Below are 19,335 nucleotides of genomic sequence, written 5' to 3'. Positions count from 1 at the left end.
GTGCATGCACAATGACAATAAAATGCTTATGCTTATGCTTAAGGTGCTACTGGACTCAAAACGAATGAACAAACCGAAATATTCGTGACTTTGGTTGACAACTCTCGAAATAGGAACCAGCTTCAGTTCTGGGACTGATTTTGTTGTCAAGAGCTGCCAACTCCCGGAAAGAAAGGAGAATTTCCCACCCGCAGCACTTACTTGCGCATGCTTCAAAATCAAAGTACGCTGGCATGTTCAGCTCACCCTGCCTGCTCTGCAAATTTACATTCTGTCAAAAGGTACCCAATCGTCTCCCCCACCTCCAATTAAAACACACTTGTCAAAACGAGCCTTTTTTTGCCTCTTTTTAATTGTGAAGAACTAATTGTGGGCGTTGACCGCCGCATCTTCTGTACAGACCACAAAAAGAGGGGGAAGAGGAGGAGATGTCCAGTGCCGAGACTGTTGATTCCATGCAGTGGCGGCAGGATTTCCTGCAATCCAAGAAGAAGGAGACATGAGAAGGGGCACAACGGCTTCCCACACCCACAAATCCAGCATGGTCCATGTGTCAAATATTGACCCAGTTTGTCCTGTTGCTGACAGCCTAGAACAGGAGTATCAAACTTGTTTGTTACAAGGGCCGGATAGAACATAGATGTGACTTAGTTGGGCCAGGTCCAAGGGTGTGTGTGTGTGTGGCTGCTTTGGCTGGCAAGACCCCAGCAGGCTCCCTAGTCCAGATTGGCACCGGGGGGAGGGGGGAGCTACCTCATCTTGACGGGGCTTATCAAGCCCGTGAGGCAGGTGAGGCAACGTGTGATACCTCTGGCCTAGAGGGTGGCATGAACTTTAGAATCACAAAGCTCTCCTAGCAGAAGCAAAAAACACCCCCACCCAATGAATCATTGCTGTCCCACCTTTCGTGCAGTTTACGCAACCCAGCCCTCGTGATGCCAGGGTGATGTCACTTTTTGCCTCGCGGGAAGTCTAAGGAAGACAATTTAAAAATTAAGCCCTTGCCAGCTTTGACTCTGAGTACGTTCTCCAGGGCTGATTTGTAACGATAATGGCGGCGAAGCAGCCAACAGAGCAAGGAAGACTGCTCGAGAGGTACTTCCACACTGATTCCTCTGTTGTCAGGAGTGTGGTGCTAAATTTATCACAGGAAGGTCCGGGGATAGCTGACTGCTGTCCCTTTTAAGGATGCTTGAGAGTAAGTGGATGCGGCCATAGTCCCCTACTCAGCACAGCGGTCTTTCCAAAGGCATCATACTATCCCTGTCCTCAACATGAGTGAAAGCCAGCATGGTGCAGTGGTTAGAATGTCAGTCTAGGGCCTGGAAGATCCAGGTTCAAATCCTCCTGCTGTCATGGAAGCTTACTGGGTGACTTGGGTCAGTTACACACTCTCAGCCTGTCCTACCTCACAGGGTTGTTATGAGGATAAATTGGAGGACAGGATGAAGCGATTTTGTGTGCCTGCTGGGGGGAAAGGCAGGGTATAAAAGAAATAAAAGAAATATAATAAGTGCAAGGAAGTGCATGGTGGCTCCCTTTCTCTTTCTCAGTCATTTCAAATACCTTCTGGAGGATTTGGGAAGGATATTCAAGACTCCTTGTTAACAAAGCATTCAGATATCAGAATCAACTATAGTGCATGAACCAAGGCTTCATCAAATCCCTACATAGTTGTGATGGCTGAATGTAGGTAGTTCAATCCAGGATTCTAGCTATGGGTTCACAAGCCAGTGAGCTAGCCTATTTGTGGGGAACGCCTGAATCCACAAACCACGGTTTGCTGTGCAGTGCCACCCTTCCTGGCTGTCTGGCTGCTGAAACAGCAATAAAGGGAAGGTGTCCTCCCTGCTGGGAGGCAGAAGCAGAGAAATCCAGGCTAGTTATTTACATCTGGCAGACTATCCAGAGTTTGTGATGCAAACCAGGATTTCTGCAAATCATGGCTACTTGTCATACAGGAGGGCCACCACAGAGGGAACTGTCCTAGAATCCTTATTCCATTACGAGGCCTTACAGCACCACCTAGTGGCAGGAGTGTGCTCCCAAACCCGGGCACTACAGCAGCACCAAGAAGACCTGACTACTAAACCCCTGCAGTAGAACTGCCCAAATCCTTATTTCTCAGGTGTGTCGAGGCAGACAGCAAACGCTTGGTCATAAGCCAACTGCACTCTGCACATGCTCCGAATCAGCTTTTCTCCTATCCCAAGCCTGGCAGCAGAGACAAACTTTGGAGCGGGCTCGGGTTCAGATCCACCTCAGTCTCTTTCTAATATGTAAAGAACTGAAACAGTGTTCTTAAAAATTAGATCACCTCAGCTTGCAAGAAGGCAAGCATGTCTTTGAATGAAGCAGAATGCCACCATGGATCGGACATTCTTTGATGAGCACTCCCTCCAAAAAACCTGCATTCTCTTCGTTCAAAACCCTCCTAAAGCCCTTCTGGCTGAACGCATGAAGCTGCCTTACGCTACATCAGCCCATCTGGTCCATCAACACCAGTATGGTCTACTCAGACAGGCAATGGCTGCCCAGGGTCTTAGGCAGAGGTCTTTTACGAGTCCGACTCCCTGGGCCTTTTAAACGTAGATGCTGCAAATTGAACCCGGGATCTTTTGCACACCAAACAATAACAGGCACGGGTGGGACGGGGTCAAGGGCAATTAACAGGAAACGGAATCAAAATAGAGAACTATGATATCACTTTGCACAGTACTGTATCCCAACTTCTATCATTAATAAAAGGATACAACGTCAATGTATTAATCCTGCGTATTAATCAGAACTTAATCAGGAGCAGCAGTGGCATAGTGGCTAAGAGCAGGTGTGCTCTAATCTGGAGGAACCGGGTTTGATTTCCTGCTCTGCCGCCTGAGCTGTGGAGGCTTATCTGGGGAATTCAGATTAGCCTGTGCACTCCCACACACGCCAGTTGGGTGACCTTGGGCTAGTCACAGTTCTTCTGAGCTCTCTCAGCCCCACCTACCTCACAGGGTGTTTGTTGTGAGGGGGGAAGGGAAGGAGTTTGTAAGCCCTTTTGAGTCTCCTTGCAGGAGAGAAAGGGGGGGATATAATTCCAACTCTTCTTCTTCATCTATTACATGAAGTATACTCCACACTTTGGAGAGCCGTTTAGACTCTGTGTGTTACAGCTCTGTCCTGGATACAGGAACTTATCTGTATAAGGATCACAGAAGGAGAACCACCACGTGGTCTATGCAGCATCTTGTTGGACCTCCTCTGAAGAAGGGGCATCGAAACAAGCAGAACCGGCCTACTTGCCAGGATTTAGAGCACAGCTTAGAATTGTGGCTGTGTTATTAGCCAATATTGAGCTTAGAGATTCCAAGCCGCACGGGATTCTGTGGTTATAAACTGTAGGTCTCGGAGCACAACTCAGAATTGCGGGTTTGTGTTTTCGGCATATATTAAGCTTAGAGTCTCTAAGCCATGTGGAACTTTGCTGATCTGTTAAGTTTACGTTTTGAATGTGTGATGTACACTTCATGGAACAAGTTTTGATTAATATGCAAGAGAAGGACCCTCAAATTGTACAATTCTATTAATGATAGACATTCTTTATTTTGGTACAGCTTACTGTTAATTGCGCCTTCTTAATACCAAGAAGCTTTGCCACAAAGCCACAGCCTCATCAAGCCTTGCTCAGCCCCCAGGCCCCTTCCGCACATGCAGAATAACGTACTTTCAGTCCACTTTCACAACTGTTTGCAAGTGGATCTTGCTATTCCGCACAGCTGCAAAATGGACTGAAAGTGCATTATTCTGCATATGTGGAAGGGGACTCGGTCAAGTCTTGGCGTGTCTGTTAATGAAGCTCTGGATGCCTCTAATCCCCTCTTTAAAGACCCTCTCTTCCTCAACGTTCACACTTGGCTTAATTGAGGGCAGCAACGGTTGTCATCTTAGCTGGTCTCCCTACCCCACAGACGTTTCCTTTGGTATCTTTTCTGCTCCTGTCTCTGCCATTCCCCTTCTCTCTCCCCACCCTTCACTGGTTATCGCTTGGTGGGTTACCCTGTTATTGTTATTCAATGTTTAGGGCACCATCTGGAATTTTAAAGTTAAGAAGGTATTATACAGCATGTACTTTGTTAAGAAGGTATTATACAGCATGTATATTATACAGCATGTACTTTGTATTTTATGGGTGTTGACCACCCTGAGCCTGACTGTAGTCATGAAAGGCCAGAACAGAAATCAAATCAATCAACCAAGGCCAGGGGTCTGCAACCTGTGGCTCTCCAGATGTTCATGGACTACAAATCCCATCAGCCCCTGGCAGCATGGCCAATTGGCAATGCTGGCTGGGGCTGATGGGATTTGTAGTTCATGAACATCTGGAAAACCACAGGTTGCAGACCCCTGTCCTAGACTGTGGCTTGAGCTTACTAAGTAACAAGCAAACTACGGTATGGAGCTGACTGCTCACATTCTGTTGAGCAAATACAGCGGCTGCTGGAAGCACCCATTTCAAACCAGTTTCCGATTCTCCTTCGCCTTCAACACATGATTTATGGAGTTGTCAATTACATTCAGGCCATGCTCAGAAAGAGGCTCGTCCATGATTGGTATGATTTCTGCTTGTTCTTCTGCTCCCCTCCTTCCTGTCACAGGACCAGACTGAAAGCTTCTGAGGATGGGAAGCCTTAAAGCTTACTGCGATAGCCAAATGCAATCAGTCACCTGGCTAACATGGAGTCTGATTTCTTCCCCAGTAGGACCCTAAACCAGAATTACACTAGAACTACTAGACTCTCAACTGGGAGAGCAAGGGGAGTGGTGCAGCTCCAGCTCGTCAGATCTTGGAAGCTAAGCAGGGTCAGGAGTTGTAAGGGAGATCACCAAGGAAATCCTGAAGCTGAATGGCAAACCAGCTCTGCTTCTCACTTGTCTTGAAAGCCCCTTTACTGGGGTTGCCACAAGTTGGCTGCAATGTGATGGCACTTTACACACACACACACAATATCTCAAACTGCTGTAAGGCAAAGAGAAAATGAGCTCCAGGTTGCCCAGGGGCAACAACTGGGATTTTGACTCAAATCCTAAAGCTCTTCAACTGTGGGGGGATATGATTGAAGTCTATAAAATTATGCATGGGGTAGAAAATGTTGACAGAGAGAAATTTTTCTCTTTCTCACAATACTAGAACCAGGGGGCTTTCATTGAAAATGCTGGGGGGAAGAATAAGGACTAATAAAAGGAAACACTTCTTCACCCAACGTGTGATTGGTGTTTGGAATATGCTGCCACAGGAGGTGGTGATGGCCACTAACCTGGATAGCTTTAAAAAGGGCTTGGACAGATTTATGGAGGAGAAGTCGATCTATGGCTACCAATCTTGATCCTCCTTGATCTCAGATTGCAAAGGCCTTAGCAGACCAGGTGCTCAGGAGCAGCAGCAGAAGGCCATTGCTTTCACATCCTGCACGTGAGCTCCCAAAGGCACCTGGTGGGCCACTGCGAGTAGCAGAGTGCTGGACTAGATGGACTCTGGTCTGATCCAGCAGGCTAGTTCTTATGTTCTTATGTACTCCGAGCTGGGAGAATGGGAGGGGAGTGTGCAAGCACAACAGCACGCTGAATTCAGGCCTGCCGGGGACAAGCTGGAACAAATGCATGCAGTCATAATTCAGTTTCCTTAACCATGGATTGGCACGACCTCTGACTATTGCACTTTTCATTTATTAATTTACTTCTCCCCAACAGGGACCCCATAGTTCTCTCATCATCCATTTTATTCTCACAGCAACCCTGTGAGGTTGCTCAAGCTGAGAGGGTGTGGCTGGCCCAAAGTCACCGAGAAAGCTTCCATGGCAGAGTAGGGATTCGAACCTGGGTCTCCCAGACACAGCCCCTGCCAACATGGCCAATTGGCTATTCTGGCAGGGGCTGATGGGAATTGTAGTCCACGAACATCTGGAGGGCCATAGTTGCCCACCCCTGCGCTAGACCGACAGTCTAACCAACACTCGGACTCTCTTTTTGTTGAGTGGGAGAAACCCTCCATGCACACAGCTTTAGTAATGTATTCCCTTCAACAAGTCAGTCTATCTGCAACATAGCTTGTTAATGTTAATTTCAACCTTCTCCCCCATATTGCCAGGCAACGAATTCCCAGTTCCTGCAATACAGCACGAGGCCGCACCGCTCCTTGACTAGGATCTTCTGCAGCAGGACACGAGACATCTGACATAGTCAGGCCCAGGGGACACTCACCCTCCTTCTCACTCCAGGGCTTTCACAAGGGCTTCGTTGGCCTCCACGCTAATCTGCGCTTCAGCCTTCGCCGTTTCGTCTGAGGCCGAGGACAGCTCCGCCAAGGCCTTTTCCAAGTTTGACTTGGCCGCCTGTGAAAGGGAAAGGAATCAGGCATAAAACTGGGAAGGAAGGTCTGGGTCAAAGTGGGAATTTGCTAGGGCCCCACTGCCAGCCAGGTAAACAGACAGCTGATCCCAGGCCCAGCATTGAATGCTGAGCTTTACTTGGGGCAACCAGGAGGGGGTGCCGCTGAGCAGACCCGACCAATCAGCTGCTATGCAGGCACATCCCTTTTGGCCTCTGCGGTCTGCTTTACCGTTCACCCCTGGACTCTTCCCCAGCCCCATTTACTGGATCCGCTCATCCTTTGTGGGGAGGGAAAGACTCTGCGTGCATCACAACTGCTCCCTCATTCCAGAGCTAAGCATACTTAATCATTGATGGCTTTCATAATTTATTAAATAGCTCCTGTTTTCATGATGGTTTATCATATTTCCAGCTTGCCTCGGTACACTTTTAATAGGATTTTCTTTCATTCAATGGCAGTTTTAGGGTTGTAGTTCCATCACCTACAAAATTTAAGAAAAAAGCTCTTTGCTGATACAAACCTACTCACGTAGGCTACTCCAGCATTATTGCAACCAGGCATTCCTACCAAATCAATTTACAATACATTGTTAATGAGTGGTTGCTATCCCCCCCACAGGAATCTTTAAATGCCTGGGGCGAGTTCCTTCTCTAACCGAGGCATCTGCTGCTTGAAACAGGAACACTGACCTTGCTGCAAGGATATTGATTTTTTCAAAGGGGTTGGGGCAGAGTACAGCTTAGTCAGCACCACAAAACATCCTTCCCTTGAGGAACTGGAAGGTTAGAACTTCCTGCGATGTGATGGGATGTCCAACCCTATTAGTGTATCAGGAAGGTTAGCTCCTGTCAAGGTTGGAGTTTCAGTGCCAAAAACGTGCACACAAAGCGCATCAAAGAAACGATGAGAAAAATTAACTAGGTAGTCAGTCAGGTTTCTGTGTCAAAGTTCAAGCCTCTTCTCACCAACGCACGCTGCGATCAGTGAGTAACAGCCTGCTGACAGTCCCTGGCTCAAAAGATATCCAGCTAGTTTCAATCAGGGTAAGGGCGTTTCCGGCCCTGGCCCCAAACTGATGGAACGCTCTGTCCAAAGAGACAAGGGCCCTGCAGAATCTGACTCGATTCCGGAGGGTCTGTAAGACAGAGCTGTTCCACCAGGCATATGGTGGAGAAAGCTACCGTTTCCACCATCAGCTGGCCTCCTTATCCCTTACGCTTCCTTTATCTGGGTTTTGGACTCTGTTTGGAATAGACCACAAGGGCCATCGAGTCCAACCTCCTGCCATGCAGGAAGACACAATAAAAGAACTCTTGACGGATGGCCATCCAGCCTCTGTTTAAAAACCTCCAAAGGAGACACCACCCTCCTCCCCCGAGGCAGTGAATTCCACTGTCGAACAGCCCTAATTGTCAGGAAGTTATCCTAACCCAGTTCTCCAGATTATAGAATCATAAAGTTGGAAGAGACCACAAGGGCCATCAAGTTCAACCCCCTGCCATGCAGGAACACACAATCAAAGCACTCCCGGCATATGCTGATCCGGGCTTTGTTTAAAAACCTTCAAAGAAGGAGATTCCACCACTCTCCGAGGCAGTGAATTCCACTGTCGAACAGCCCTGACGGTCAGGAAGTTCTTCCTAATGTTTAGGTGGAATCTCTTTTCCTGCACCTTGAACCCATTACTCCTTGTCCTAGTCTCTGGAGCAGCAAAAGACAACCTTGTTCCATCTTCAACATGACATCCCTTCAAAAATTTAAACATGGCTATCATGTCACCCCTTAACCTTCTCTTGGCCAACAAAACATATGTAGTTCCCTAAGCCGCTCCTCCAAGACATGCAATCCAGACCTTTTACCATTTTGGTTGCCGTCCTCTGGACCCATTCCAGCATGTCAATATCCTTCTTGAATTGTGGTGCCCAGAAGTGGACACAGTATTCCAAGTGAGGCCTAACCAATGCACCATACAGTGGTACTATGACACTCCTCAATCTAAACACTATATTGATGCAGCCCAGAATTGCATTGCTTTTCTTGGCTGCCACATCACATTGCTATTTTAAGGTTTAGTATTGTAGTACCTTTAAAGTGAATGGGCTAGCTGCCATCTGACATTTCAGTTGTAATGTAATTTGTGTCTTTATTGTTTATAATATGTTGGAAGCCGGCCTGAGGGGAAGGGCAGCATACAAGTTGAACAAAATATATAAAAAAATAAAGGTGTCCTCATCTCACGTCAAGAAAAATCAAATTCTGTAACTTGACATACATTTTGCATGCTGTTGGCAGCAATAGTATAGCCTAAGCAGATCAAAGTGTGTGTCCACACACTCGCATAAAAACATGAGAAACAATTCCAAGCTACTGGAAAGTAAAAGGGGGGGGGGGGGGGGCCCACTCTGTGACCTTCTGGAAGATCTCTGACTGTAGTCGCTGGATAAAAGAGAACCTCTGATTCTGTTCGCTGGACTGAGAATGCCAACCCAAAATAATCAGAACCCTGCAACTATTACCCCTCCCCCCCCCCCAAATCTTCCCAACTTGCTGAACGTTTTTAAGGATGCTTTTTGCCCTCAGAGAAACAAATACTAGCCAAAACATCACCAGATTTAAGAACATAAGATTTGGCAAAGGAAGAAGCACACTGCATTTCAAGTTTGATCAGAGGAACTGGGAGCTGTATCATATGCTTTTGCAAATTTGATAAAACCATGATTCGGGCAAGGTTGGCACTAACCGCAAGATCAAGGCGATCCAACTCCGCCACTTCTTCGGCCAGCAACTGGACGGAGGAATCTGCGTTCACTGTGATGGAACCACTGCTCACTAAAATCACACAATTGAGAAAGAGAGTGTCAATAGATGCTACAGCCACAAGCCACCCAAAGTCCCAAGTTTTCTGCCTCAGAGCCTCCCCTGAAGCTGTGCTTCTAATGACTACACAGTAGAAGGGTCTCTGGCTGTCAGTGCAAGTATTTGGCTGCCCTAGAAAAGAGGGCCACGACATGGCAAAAGAGAGAGGGTCAGAGGCGTAGCTGGGCCATACTGCGCCCAGTGTGCACTCTGTGTTTTCCGCCCCCCGCCCCCCACACGCCCTGCCTCCCCACCCACTTACCTTAGTGAAACAGTGCAGGCTGGAGGAGCGGCCTGTTCCCTTCAGGCTGAAAACGGCCTGGTGGGAACTAAACAATCCCTTTGGGGATTGGGCGGTATAGAAATCCCATAAATAAATAAATAAATAAAATAAACTTCCTATGAGACTTTGGGGCTCGCAAGATCTCCTGGGAAGTGTAGTTCCCACCAGGCCGTTTTCAGCCTGAAGGGAACAGGCCGCTTCTCCAGCCTGCACTGTTTCACTAAGGTAAGTGGGGAGGGGGCACCACAGGGGATTTTCCACTCCCAGGCATGCGCCTGGTGCAATGCGCACCCCCCACCCCTTGGTAGCTCCGCCTTTGCAGAGGGTACTACAGCAGAGGAAGCTCTGACCCAAGGAACAGGCCAAAGTCCCCAAACGCACCAAAATACTTAGTAGCTGATCCATCCTCAGCGAAGACGGTCACAATCCCCGGCTTCAAGACCTGCAAGGTGGGGACGTGGGAGGCCAAGATACCAAAGACTCCACTCAGGGTGGGGACGTCTACTTGCTTCACGTTGGCTGCGTTGTAGAAAACCTGGAAAGACAAGCAAGACAGAAAACTCATTTTTGACTTTGAGACAAAGGGAAGAAGTTGCTGAACCAAAACCTTTTTAAAAGTACACACACAGCTGAATGTACAAGCCTCTTGCTGCCTGGTTACGGTCTAATGAGAAAGTAAGTGATGCACAGATTTCAGTTTTCACGAGAACATTTCTAGAACTTTTTACATTTCTATGGATGAGGAGATTTTACCCCAGAATTCCTCAGTCCTAGTCCAACCTACTTAACAGATGTGCTACTGCCACTCTAATTAAAAGCATCAGCTAGGAATTAGAAGCCAGTGGGGGTTCAAATCCCCACACCCACAAACTCACTGGTGACCTTAAGCTACCCACCCGACTTAATTCACAAGGCTTTTGAGAAAGTAAAACAGAGAAGGGAAATCGACAGAAGAATGGGCTCAAAACGTGACAGGCAGACAGACCAGAAAGTTGCGTTCAGAGCATTGTCGTTACTGAACAATATCACTGCTGTGTAATTCACTAGTGATGCAGTCAGAAGCAGCAGATAGAAACAAATGACAGCCAGTGTGGAGACAAGAAACAGGAGCCCTGTATTCGAATACTCATTCAACCAAGTAGCTCACTAGAAGAAGAGTTTGAATTTATACCCCACCTTTCTCTCTTGCTAAGAGACTCAAAATGGCTTACAAACCCATTTTCCCTTCCTTTCCCCACCTTGTAAGGCAGGTGTGGCTGAGAGTTTTGAAAAACCTGGGACTAGCCCAAGGTCGCCCAGCAGGCTTCATGTGCAGGAACAGGGAAACAAAACCAATCCATCAGGTAAGAGTCTGCTGCTTATGTGGAGGAGTGGGGAATCAAACCTGGTTCTCCATTTTAGAACACAGACTGACCTACCTCGCAGGGTCATTGCGAGGATGGAAAGGGGAGAACTACGCTATGAACATAAAACACCACGGACACTAGTATGCAGGAGAAGGTTTCAGAGGCATCGTCCACTCCCCAGTCCCCATTTTCAGGGGTTCGCCCCACAACAGCTTCCTCGCCCCCCAGCCCCCATGGCAATACCTCCGTGGGCGAAGAAAATGTGAAGGCCATCTGGGCCGAGCCACCCGCAGCGGGGGCCGCTTCAGCATAATGCCGTGCTGAGGCCCGCGGAGCGCCCAGCGCCAGAGCCCGGCGGAGGGAGAGTGCGAGGCAGCGGCTGGCGGGCAGCATGACGGAGAAGCCAAGGGCACAGGCCTCGAGAAGCAGCGCTGAGGCACGGACTACAACTCCCAGAAAGCCCCCGCGCGCCGGGTGAATGGCCCTCTCGCTAGGAACGCTGGGAAAAAAAGAACACTGAGGAAAAAGATCCGTCGAGGAGGGGGTGATTTCCCAGAAGGCTTAGCGCGGCCAAATAGCCCTTTTAAAAGCTATCAAGTCAAAACGGCCAGGCTGGTTTGTATTTCCCATAATACATTGCGAAGGGGGAAGGTCTAAAAAAATGACTCTCTCTCCCATGAGCCTTAGTGTCAGGAACCATCCGCAGTTTAGGCCGGACGACCATTCCCAAAAGCCGCGAAACGCCACCAAATTAGTTTTCCAGCTCCGCGACGGGAAGAGACGACTGCAGTTCCCAGACGGCTTTGCAACGCGCGAGGCGTGTCTTTGGCCGCCGTGATGGCCCCTGGGAACTGTAGTTTATGGACCGAAATTGAAGCTCGTCCTTTGAACTTCATCCCCAAGATAAAATGAAGATGTCCCTCCTTTTCCCTAGCGATGACAATACTAGAGCGGTTTAGAGTCGCACCCTCTGGGTTCAAGCTCGGCAAAGAGACCGCCCGCTGTGTGCAATAGTCTTTCGCATCTCTACCACCCTGCAAACTTGTGTGGCGCAAGTGGGGATTCGAACCCGCGTCTTGCCAATACTAGTACGGCACTCTAACCCACACACGACACAGACCGCCGTCTCCGTCCATGAGCCGCTCTATCCCAAAACTATGGTTGAGGCGGAACTCCAGTTGCCGGGTGTTTTCAGTTGGGGACCGCCAGAGCCACCACTTCCGGAAGTTGGTCCGTGCCGCAGAGGTCCCCCGAGAGCACTTCCGGTGTGGCTATTTTCCCCCTTCGCGGACTCAATGGCGGCGTCGCGTGTCGTGTTCATGGCGGCGTGGTTGGGGGCAACGGCCGCCGCCGAAGCTGCTGCTGCCGCCGCCGCCAACGGCACGGCCTCGGTGGCGCCTGTGACGGTTCCGCCGGGGCGCGGAGGCCACAGCCAGGGGATCGCATCGGGTCCTTCCACCGTAGCCACCCCGTCCGGGTCCTCGCCGCCTTCGGGCCTCTTCGGGCTGGGGCTGCCGGCCCTGCAGCGCGCCTTCTATGTCTTCTTGGCTCTCGCCGCCCTGGCCCTCCTCTATTACCTCGGCGGCCGAGTGTGGCGGTAAGAAGGGTGGGCTGCACCGGTGGTGGTGGTGGTGTGGTGGTGGTGGTGGTGGTTGTTATTATTATTTATTCGATTTATCAGATCGCCCTTCCCCCGAAGGGCTCAGGGCGGTTTACAGGCAACCAGACACAATACATTGCAACTAAAACAATAGAATAATCCCAATAAATACAATAAAAACAGTTAGGTGGATAAGTTAGGTGGATAATCCCGTTGCACTCGTAGAGTGTTCAGAGTGTTCCTAATACATGCTCTCGTTGTAATCTGTAAAACAAGACTGTAAGGTAGGACGGTGCCATTATTCCCTCCCCCTCCATCCAGCACCATGGAGAGAGAAATGAGAGAGGGTAGTTTGCCTGCGGGTAACTTGGGATAAATTTGCACGGGGGGGGGGGGGGGCTGTGCTACTTTGACAGCGGATGAGGGGTTAAGCAAGGAACTCGGAATGAGTCCAGGATATTCTGAAATAATGACACACTGAAATAATAATGGCACAGTTTCTAATGATTTTAATAGAGTGTGTGAGGAGTTTGTGTAGCACTTTCAGTGTTTGGAGTGTACTGGGTACCACTTTGTTATATTACACTCACAAAAGCCCTGTAATTAAATTTGTTGTTTTTTCTTTGGCGTTTTTTTAACTGCTGGTGCAAGCATAATGAACTCCAGTCAGTTTATAAATTAAAATCTCATAAAATGCTAAAGACGCCATAGCTATTTTAAAAGACACAGTGAAATGGAAAACTAAGAACCAGGAAATCATAATGCCCCTTTTCTCCCTAAGATCGTAGACATGTTACTGTGAGAAATTTGTATTGCGGCAAAAGAGAAAGATTGAATAGGCATATAGAAGACTAGCCATGTTTTGACCCCTCTGATAGATTCTCATATTGGCTGGTAACAAGGGAAGAACAGAAATGAGGCTACTTTGGCCTTATGGTGCATGGAATGCAGGGTTAGGCTTGCATCAGTGTTTCAGATCTTACTCACTGGGCTAATCCTGCTCTCTCAGATTCCCTGTCTAGGAATTAGGTTTATAGGGAGAGGTCCTCCTCACTGCCCCACCAATCAGAGAAGCTTGTTTGGTGGGTACATGAGAGTGGGCCTTTTAAGTGGCAGCCCCGCAATCATGAAACAGCATCCCCAGGGGAGCTACCCTGGGTCCCTCACTTTTGATTTATAGGTGGATTTACTTAGGGCTGCATTTGGTTAAATTTACTAGCAGTCCTGAGTTTTCTTAACAACAACCTTTATTAGGCATTTAAAATAGGCTCTAGAGCGTTAACAGACATTTATAAAGTACAAATCAAGAGTACATTCAAAACGCAGACAGAAAGACTGTATGGAGCAGTATACAGTCCTGAGTTATGGTTTAATATTTTGGTTTTTGCGTTTGTAAAGTTTTTCATTTCATGTGTGTTGCCTATGTTGTAAGCCACCTTGAGTTTGAAAGAAAGGCAGCTAATAAACTAAATAAATAGCCTGATTTACTAGATCAGATTATTGTAAAGGTTGGAGAGGGAAAACCACCATAAATGCTAATCTGAACTCCTTGAAGCATCAAAATATAATACTTTAATTATGTTTTGTGTCATCTTGCCTCTTGTTCCTGAGTTGCTCAGCCTAGATTACATTGAGAATTAAGGTTATTTACAGCATTTTTGTAGAGTGTCAAAAGTTTGTTAGATAAATCAGGAACCCTTCCTCATGTTTAAGAGCAAGCTTTATTTGCTGACTTTTAAAATAAAAAATGTCCGGTTGAATATCAGGAGCCAGCAGTGTGTTTTCAAAACTGTTGTTTGATAAGTTTCATTGGGGCAGCCATGTTGATCTGTAGTTGATTAGATTCAAATCCAGTAGCAATTTAAATAGACTCAGAAGAATTTTGGGATATAAGCTTTTGAAAGTCAAAGCTGGTATCTGACAAAGGGAGCTTTGATTGTCAAAAGCTTATTCCCCAAAAATCTTGGTCTCTAAGCTGCTACTGGATTCAAATCTAGCACTTATTTGATAAATGCCATGTTATGCTCCTGTGTACTCAGGACTGTTTTTGGTTGCTATTGGCACTGGTTTTCTCACTGACTTTCTGAATGACTCAACTGGGCAAGTCCAAAGACAATCCCCTTTGGATGTTCTTGTTGCTCCTTGGCAACAAGCCCTTATTTAGAAATGGCAACCGAACCAAGTGTACCGCAAGAGATTTTGGAATATTGCAGCTAATGTGAAAATAAAACTTTTTTTTTCTTAGCACAAGGAAGCCTGCAAGGAAAAAATACGGTCTACTGTCTAACTCTGAAGATAATGTAGAGATGGCTTCACTGGAGAGCGATGAAGACACGCTGTTTGAAACAAGGAATCTGAGGCGGTGGGTGTCTGTTCCTTTTTGCTTCTTTCCTTCCTGTAGTGGTACAAACGGTTCTTGACAATAGAACTACTAGTCCTGAGTCACTTGCTAGAAATGCCTGCTGTGAGGTTGGATCACATTGGGGCAGGGGAGTGTTTAACTTAACACCTCAAACTTCAGTAGAGTGTATTTGTTTAGAGCAGTGATGGCGAACCTTTTTGAGACTGAGTGCCAGGGCGGAGCAAGGGGAAGCTGTGTCCCCATCTGCCCCCACCCTGCACTGGAATGCCCCGAAACACCCCCGTCATACCCCCAGAATGCCCTTGCCATGCCCCTGCAAGGGCGCGCGCCCAGTGTGTTGCACTCCCCGCGTCCCCTTGGCGCTATGCCACTGCCGAGTACCCAAACTGGGGTGATGGTGCGCGTGCCCACAAAGAGGGTTCTGAGTGTCACCTCTGGCACGCGTGCCATAGGTTCGCCACCACTGGTTTAGAAGATTTCTGTTTGGCACTTAGACCAAAGCCCCTTAACTGCCAAGCTGCATATGGCTGTTACTCTCCTGGGTGGTGCACAAAACTCTAAAAATGTCTCAAGCCCCAAAGACCTCCAGGTTCTGTTCATTTGGGAGCTGGGTTTGATTAGTTTGGTGAAAAGAAGTTTAAGAGGTGACATGATAGCCAAGTTTAGATATTTGAAGGGAAGTCATGTTGGTGAGGGAGCAAGCTTGTTTTCTGCTGCTCCAGAGACTAGGACCAGGAGTAATGGGTTCAAGGTGAAGGAAAAAAGTTTCCACCTAAACTTCAGGAAAAACTGGGGTGTTGTGTGGTTTCTGGGCTGTGTGGCTGTGTTCTAGTAGCATTTTCCCCTGACATTTTGCCTGCATCTGTGGCTGGCATCTTCAGGGGGTCAGGAAAAACTTCCTGACAATTAGGGCTGTTCAACAGTGGAATTCTTTGCAGGGTGTGTGTGGGGGGGAGGGGGATGGCCATCTGTCAAAAGTGCTTTAATTATGTGTTCCTGCATAGCAGGGGGTTGGACTTGATGGTCCTTGGGGGTCTCTTCCAACTCTATGATTCTACGATTCTAAGTATTGGAGAAACAGGAGGAGAGATTTGGTTGTTGGACACAGGATATGGGGGCACATTGGAATCAGTTTGGCTGCAAGTGAAAAAGTGTCAATGTGGGAAATGGATGCAGGAGTTAGGAAATGGCAAAAGGGGGAAAGAAGAGGAGCAGCGAGAGAGAGAGAGACCTCCTTTGCAGGAGAGGTTTTTCTGAAGGGCTCATAGGCAAAAATCCCCTGATCTCCCCCACGACTCTGTGGGTGCTTATGTCCCAACCAAATCTCCACACAGTGGTTTTGAGGATAATACAAGCAAGATCTGAGTAGGGTTGCTGTATGGTTTCCGGGCTGTCTGGCCGTGTTCTAGCAGCATTCTCTCCTGACGTTTCGCCTGCATCTGTGGCTGGCATCTTCAGAGGATCTGATAGTAGGAAAGGAAAGCAACCTGTATACCTGTGAGTAAAGGTCAATACCTGTGAGTAAAGGTCAATAGGTGAGGGCGTCTGCATAGAAGTGGCCTGGCAAGTGAGTAACAATGAAGTATGTAGCATGTGAGTAACAATGAAGATAGCAAGGTCAATAGGTGAGGGCATCTGAATAGAAGTAGCCTGGCAAGTGAGTAACAATGAAGTATGTAGCATGTCAGTAACAATGAAGATCGCAAGGTCAATAGGTGAGGGCATCTGAATAGAAGTAGCCTGGCAAGTGAGTAACAATGAAGTATGTAGCATGTGAGTAACAATGAAGATAGCAAGGTCAATAGGTGAGGGCATATAGCCTGGAAACCACACAGCCCACACATATAGCCCGGAAACCACACAGCCATTCAGCCCGGAAACCACACAGCACCCCAGTGATTCCGGTCGTGAAAGCCTTCGACAATACAAGATCTGAGTAGTTAGATGTAGCCTGTCTAGATACAGGCTTTAAAACAGCTGCTTACCTGTCCTTCCATAGTCCTGAGTGAGAATCTCTTGCAGCGGTGTCTTGGTGGTGGTTCTTCAGTTTGCTGAGTGACTGAGAGCAACTTGTATGGTCCAGGTGGGCTAATAATGTCTCTTGTGTTAAACTGGTGAGGCCAGCTCTTATCAGACTTTGAAGGGTTCCTTCTGTTTTGGTTTTGTATTTCAGATGATGATGGGAACCCGCGGCTTGACAGCCTGCGCTCGACCAGAGGAAGTGCAGATCTGCCATCAAAAAGCTCCGCCTTCCTCCATTTCCTGATTTTTTAAAAAATAAAACTTTTCCAAGCTGCTCGGGATGCCGCCAAGCGATGCAGAGCATCTTTTCCTGCTGAAGCGGCCGAAGAGGAATGCTGGCGCCCCCTGTTGCCTCTTGACGGACGTGATAAATGCAACCCAAGGGAAAGAGAACTGCTGAGAACCTGGGAGAGGAAGGGTGGGTCTTCATGGCCTTCAAGCAGTGATAAAGCAAAGGGTAAAGTGGGGAGGCTCTTGTCTCCGGGTTCCAGTTTGCATTAGCTTATCCCCTTGATTGCCAAGAGGTGCCATCCATTTTAGCTTTAGGACCAGCCATGATACTTGCACCTGTCCCCGTTATGCAGGCCTGCGAGTTCAGACGAGCTATGACCAAAGTGGAGTCAGTTTGCCTGCATCCCAACAGCTGTTGTCAGTTTGGGAAGTCACAGACAGTAAAGAGAAGTACTGGGTTGTACCCAGAACCCCATGCCGGTTTGCTCTTTTGGGCCTTGGGACGGTACCTGGAACGGCCATGTCCTTCAAAGAGACTGGGTTGTGGGAAGCAGGGCTGCTTAAAAACTTGTCGATGCCTGGGACTTTTGCAGTTTTGGGCTGGGAGGGTTGAGTGTGCTGCTATAAGATAGCATGGAGCTAGCCGGATATGCCCAAGAACTTGCTGGCTACAAAACAGGAGATGAAAAGGCCACAATGGGTGCCTGGCAATTGAAGAAATGTGTTTACAAATAGCAGGTGCTAATTGTGACATGACTGTCTAGTAAAATGAGAGGCTGATGCGGTACATTTCCACCCACATCGCACAGCAGAGTTCTGTGATTCCAGATTGGCCAGTCTAAGGTAGCTTCAGTCCAAATCGACTCATTGCAGCAAATGTGTAGCCGGTCTCTTCTCTCCCTCTTCTCCCATGAAGGACTGTAAATTATCCTCAGATGTGAACCTGCTGGGAATTAGTTAGAATGCTAAACCTTTTCTCGGCAGCAATTCCAACTCTTCCTGTTTTGTGACATGATATGTAGCAAGCCTTCCGATTGCATCTCTCTCTCTCTCTCTCTCTCTCTCTCTCTCTCTCTCTCTCTCTCTCTCTCTCTCTCTCTCTCTCACACACACACACACACACACACACACACACACACACACACACACAGAGGAATGGGAAAAGTCTTGGTGAAGTGTGTGCGCATGTGTAATTATCAAAACTCCTGTTTTGATCTTTCAAGTGACAGAAGGGTTGGATCCCCCTTTTAAAAACACTTCACTCATCTGTGGGACTCAAGAGGCAAGCGCGGTTAAAGGACCAGAACTCTCGTGCAAGTTTGCTTCCGATGCTTTCTGGGACTACCTGGCTAAGGGTGGAGGAAACGCAGCCTGCTTTTGAAGTTTGTTCTGAGGTTTAGTTTTTTAAACTTTTTAAAAGAACAATCTGACATTATAAATCTGTTCTCAAACAATGATTCCTGCAATGTTTTGTTTTGTATGTTTCTTATTCCGGAGAATAAAAATCCAGCAGATGTTTAGCTGACTAACAAAATGTTCATCCTCACTTGGTTTTGTTTTTTGGGATTTTTTTTCTTTTTGCTGCAGAGATAGACAGACCGGCTACATCTGTCCACAGAAGAGGGATTGAGAGCAAACCTTACTGGTTGAGAAGAGGAGTTGAGGGCAAACCTCTTATCAAATACATGCATGCGCACATACAATTAAGTTAACCTGGGCCCAAACAGAAGAATCATTGTTCCCAACCCTTTCTCAATGCTGGCTGAAGAGGAGGAAAACCAGGATTTTTAATATATGGGTTAAACAAAGGTTCTAAGAAATCCTGCCGGATCAGGGCAGTGGTCCATCTAGTCTTGGAGCAGCAGTGGCGTAGGAGGTTAAGAGCTCGTGTATCTAATCTGGAGGAACCGGGATTGATTCCCAGCTCTGCCGCCTGAGCTGTGGAGGCTTATCTGGGGAATTCAGATTAGCCTGTACACTCCCACACATGCCAGCTGGGTGACCTTGGGCTAGTCACAGTTCTTCAGAGCTCTCTCAGCCCCACCTACCTCACAGGGTGTTTGTTGTGAGGAGGGAAGGGCAAGGAGATTGTAAGCCCCTTTGAGTCTCCTACAGGAGAGAAAGGGGGGATATAAATCCAAACTCTTCTTCTTGTCTCACCAGCTATTTTGGAGGGCCAACTACAAGGCATAGAAGCTGAGGCAGGATATAGATGCTGCCTGCTGGCACTAGGATTCAGAAGCTGACTTGTTATTTATCTTGTTA

The 19,335-nt window shown here is 47.7% G+C and overlaps 2 protein-coding genes across 2 annotated transcripts; one reads left to right on the top strand and one right to left on the bottom strand.

Annotated features, from left to right (window-relative positions):
• Window positions 1-309: 309 nt before the first annotated feature.
• ATP5F1D (ATP synthase F1 subunit delta) lies at window positions 310-11,368 on the bottom strand. Its single transcript, XM_048498341.1, has 5 exons — window positions 11,099-11,368; window positions 9,891-10,044; window positions 9,111-9,199; window positions 6,241-6,371; window positions 310-476 (listed from the first exon to the last, which is right to left on the bottom strand). Exons 1-4 carry the CDS (start codon window positions 11,246-11,248, stop codon window positions 6,249-6,251), a joined length of 516 nt encoding a protein of 171 aa, XP_048354298.1. The 5' UTR covers window positions 11,249-11,368; the 3' UTR covers window positions 310-476; window positions 6,241-6,248.
• Window positions 11,369-12,110: 742 nt separating this feature from the next.
• FAM174C (family with sequence similarity 174 member C) lies at window positions 12,111-18,109 on the top strand. The gene is made up of 3 exons (XM_048498342.1): window positions 12,111-12,452; window positions 14,701-14,817; window positions 16,991-18,109. Exons 1-3 carry the CDS (start codon window positions 12,151-12,153, stop codon window positions 16,992-16,994), a joined length of 423 nt encoding a protein of 140 aa, XP_048354299.1. The 5' UTR covers window positions 12,111-12,150; the 3' UTR covers window positions 16,995-18,109.
• The last annotated feature ends 1,226 nt before the right edge of the window (window positions 18,110-19,335 follow it).

Source organism: Sphaerodactylus townsendi, linkage group LG05 (genome assembly GCF_021028975.2).
Source record: "Sphaerodactylus townsendi isolate TG3544 linkage group LG05, MPM_Stown_v2.3, whole genome shotgun sequence".
NCBI lineage: Eukaryota > Metazoa > Chordata > Lepidosauria > Squamata > Sphaerodactylidae > Sphaerodactylus > Sphaerodactylus townsendi.
This window is presented reverse-complemented; position numbering and strand designations above follow the sequence as displayed.

What these genes read in the sequence shown, in the direction of transcription:
- ATP5F1D (XM_048498341.1), bottom strand. Translation starts at nt 11,248, where the DNA reads ATGCTGCCCGCCAGCCGCTGCCTCGCACTCTCCCTCCGCCGGGCTCTG. An exon ending in ATCAGCTACTAAGTATTTTG is followed by an intron (nt 9,200 to 9,890) that starts GTGCGTTTGGGG and finishes GTGTGATTTTAG; the next exon opens with TGAGCAGTGGTTCCATCACA. An exon ending in TGGATCGCCTTGATCTTGCG is followed by an intron (nt 6,372 to 9,110) that starts GTTAGTGCCAAC and finishes TCCCTTTCACAG; the next exon opens with GCGGCCAAGTCAAACTTGGA.
- FAM174C (XM_048498342.1), top strand. Translation starts at nt 12,151, where the DNA reads ATGGCGGCGTCGCGTGTCGTGTTCATGGCGGCGTGGTTGGGGGCAACG. An exon ending in CTCGGCGGCCGAGTGTGGCG is followed by an intron (nt 12,453 to 14,700) that starts GTAAGAAGGGTG and finishes TTTTTTTCTTAG; the next exon opens with CACAAGGAAGCCTGCAAGGA.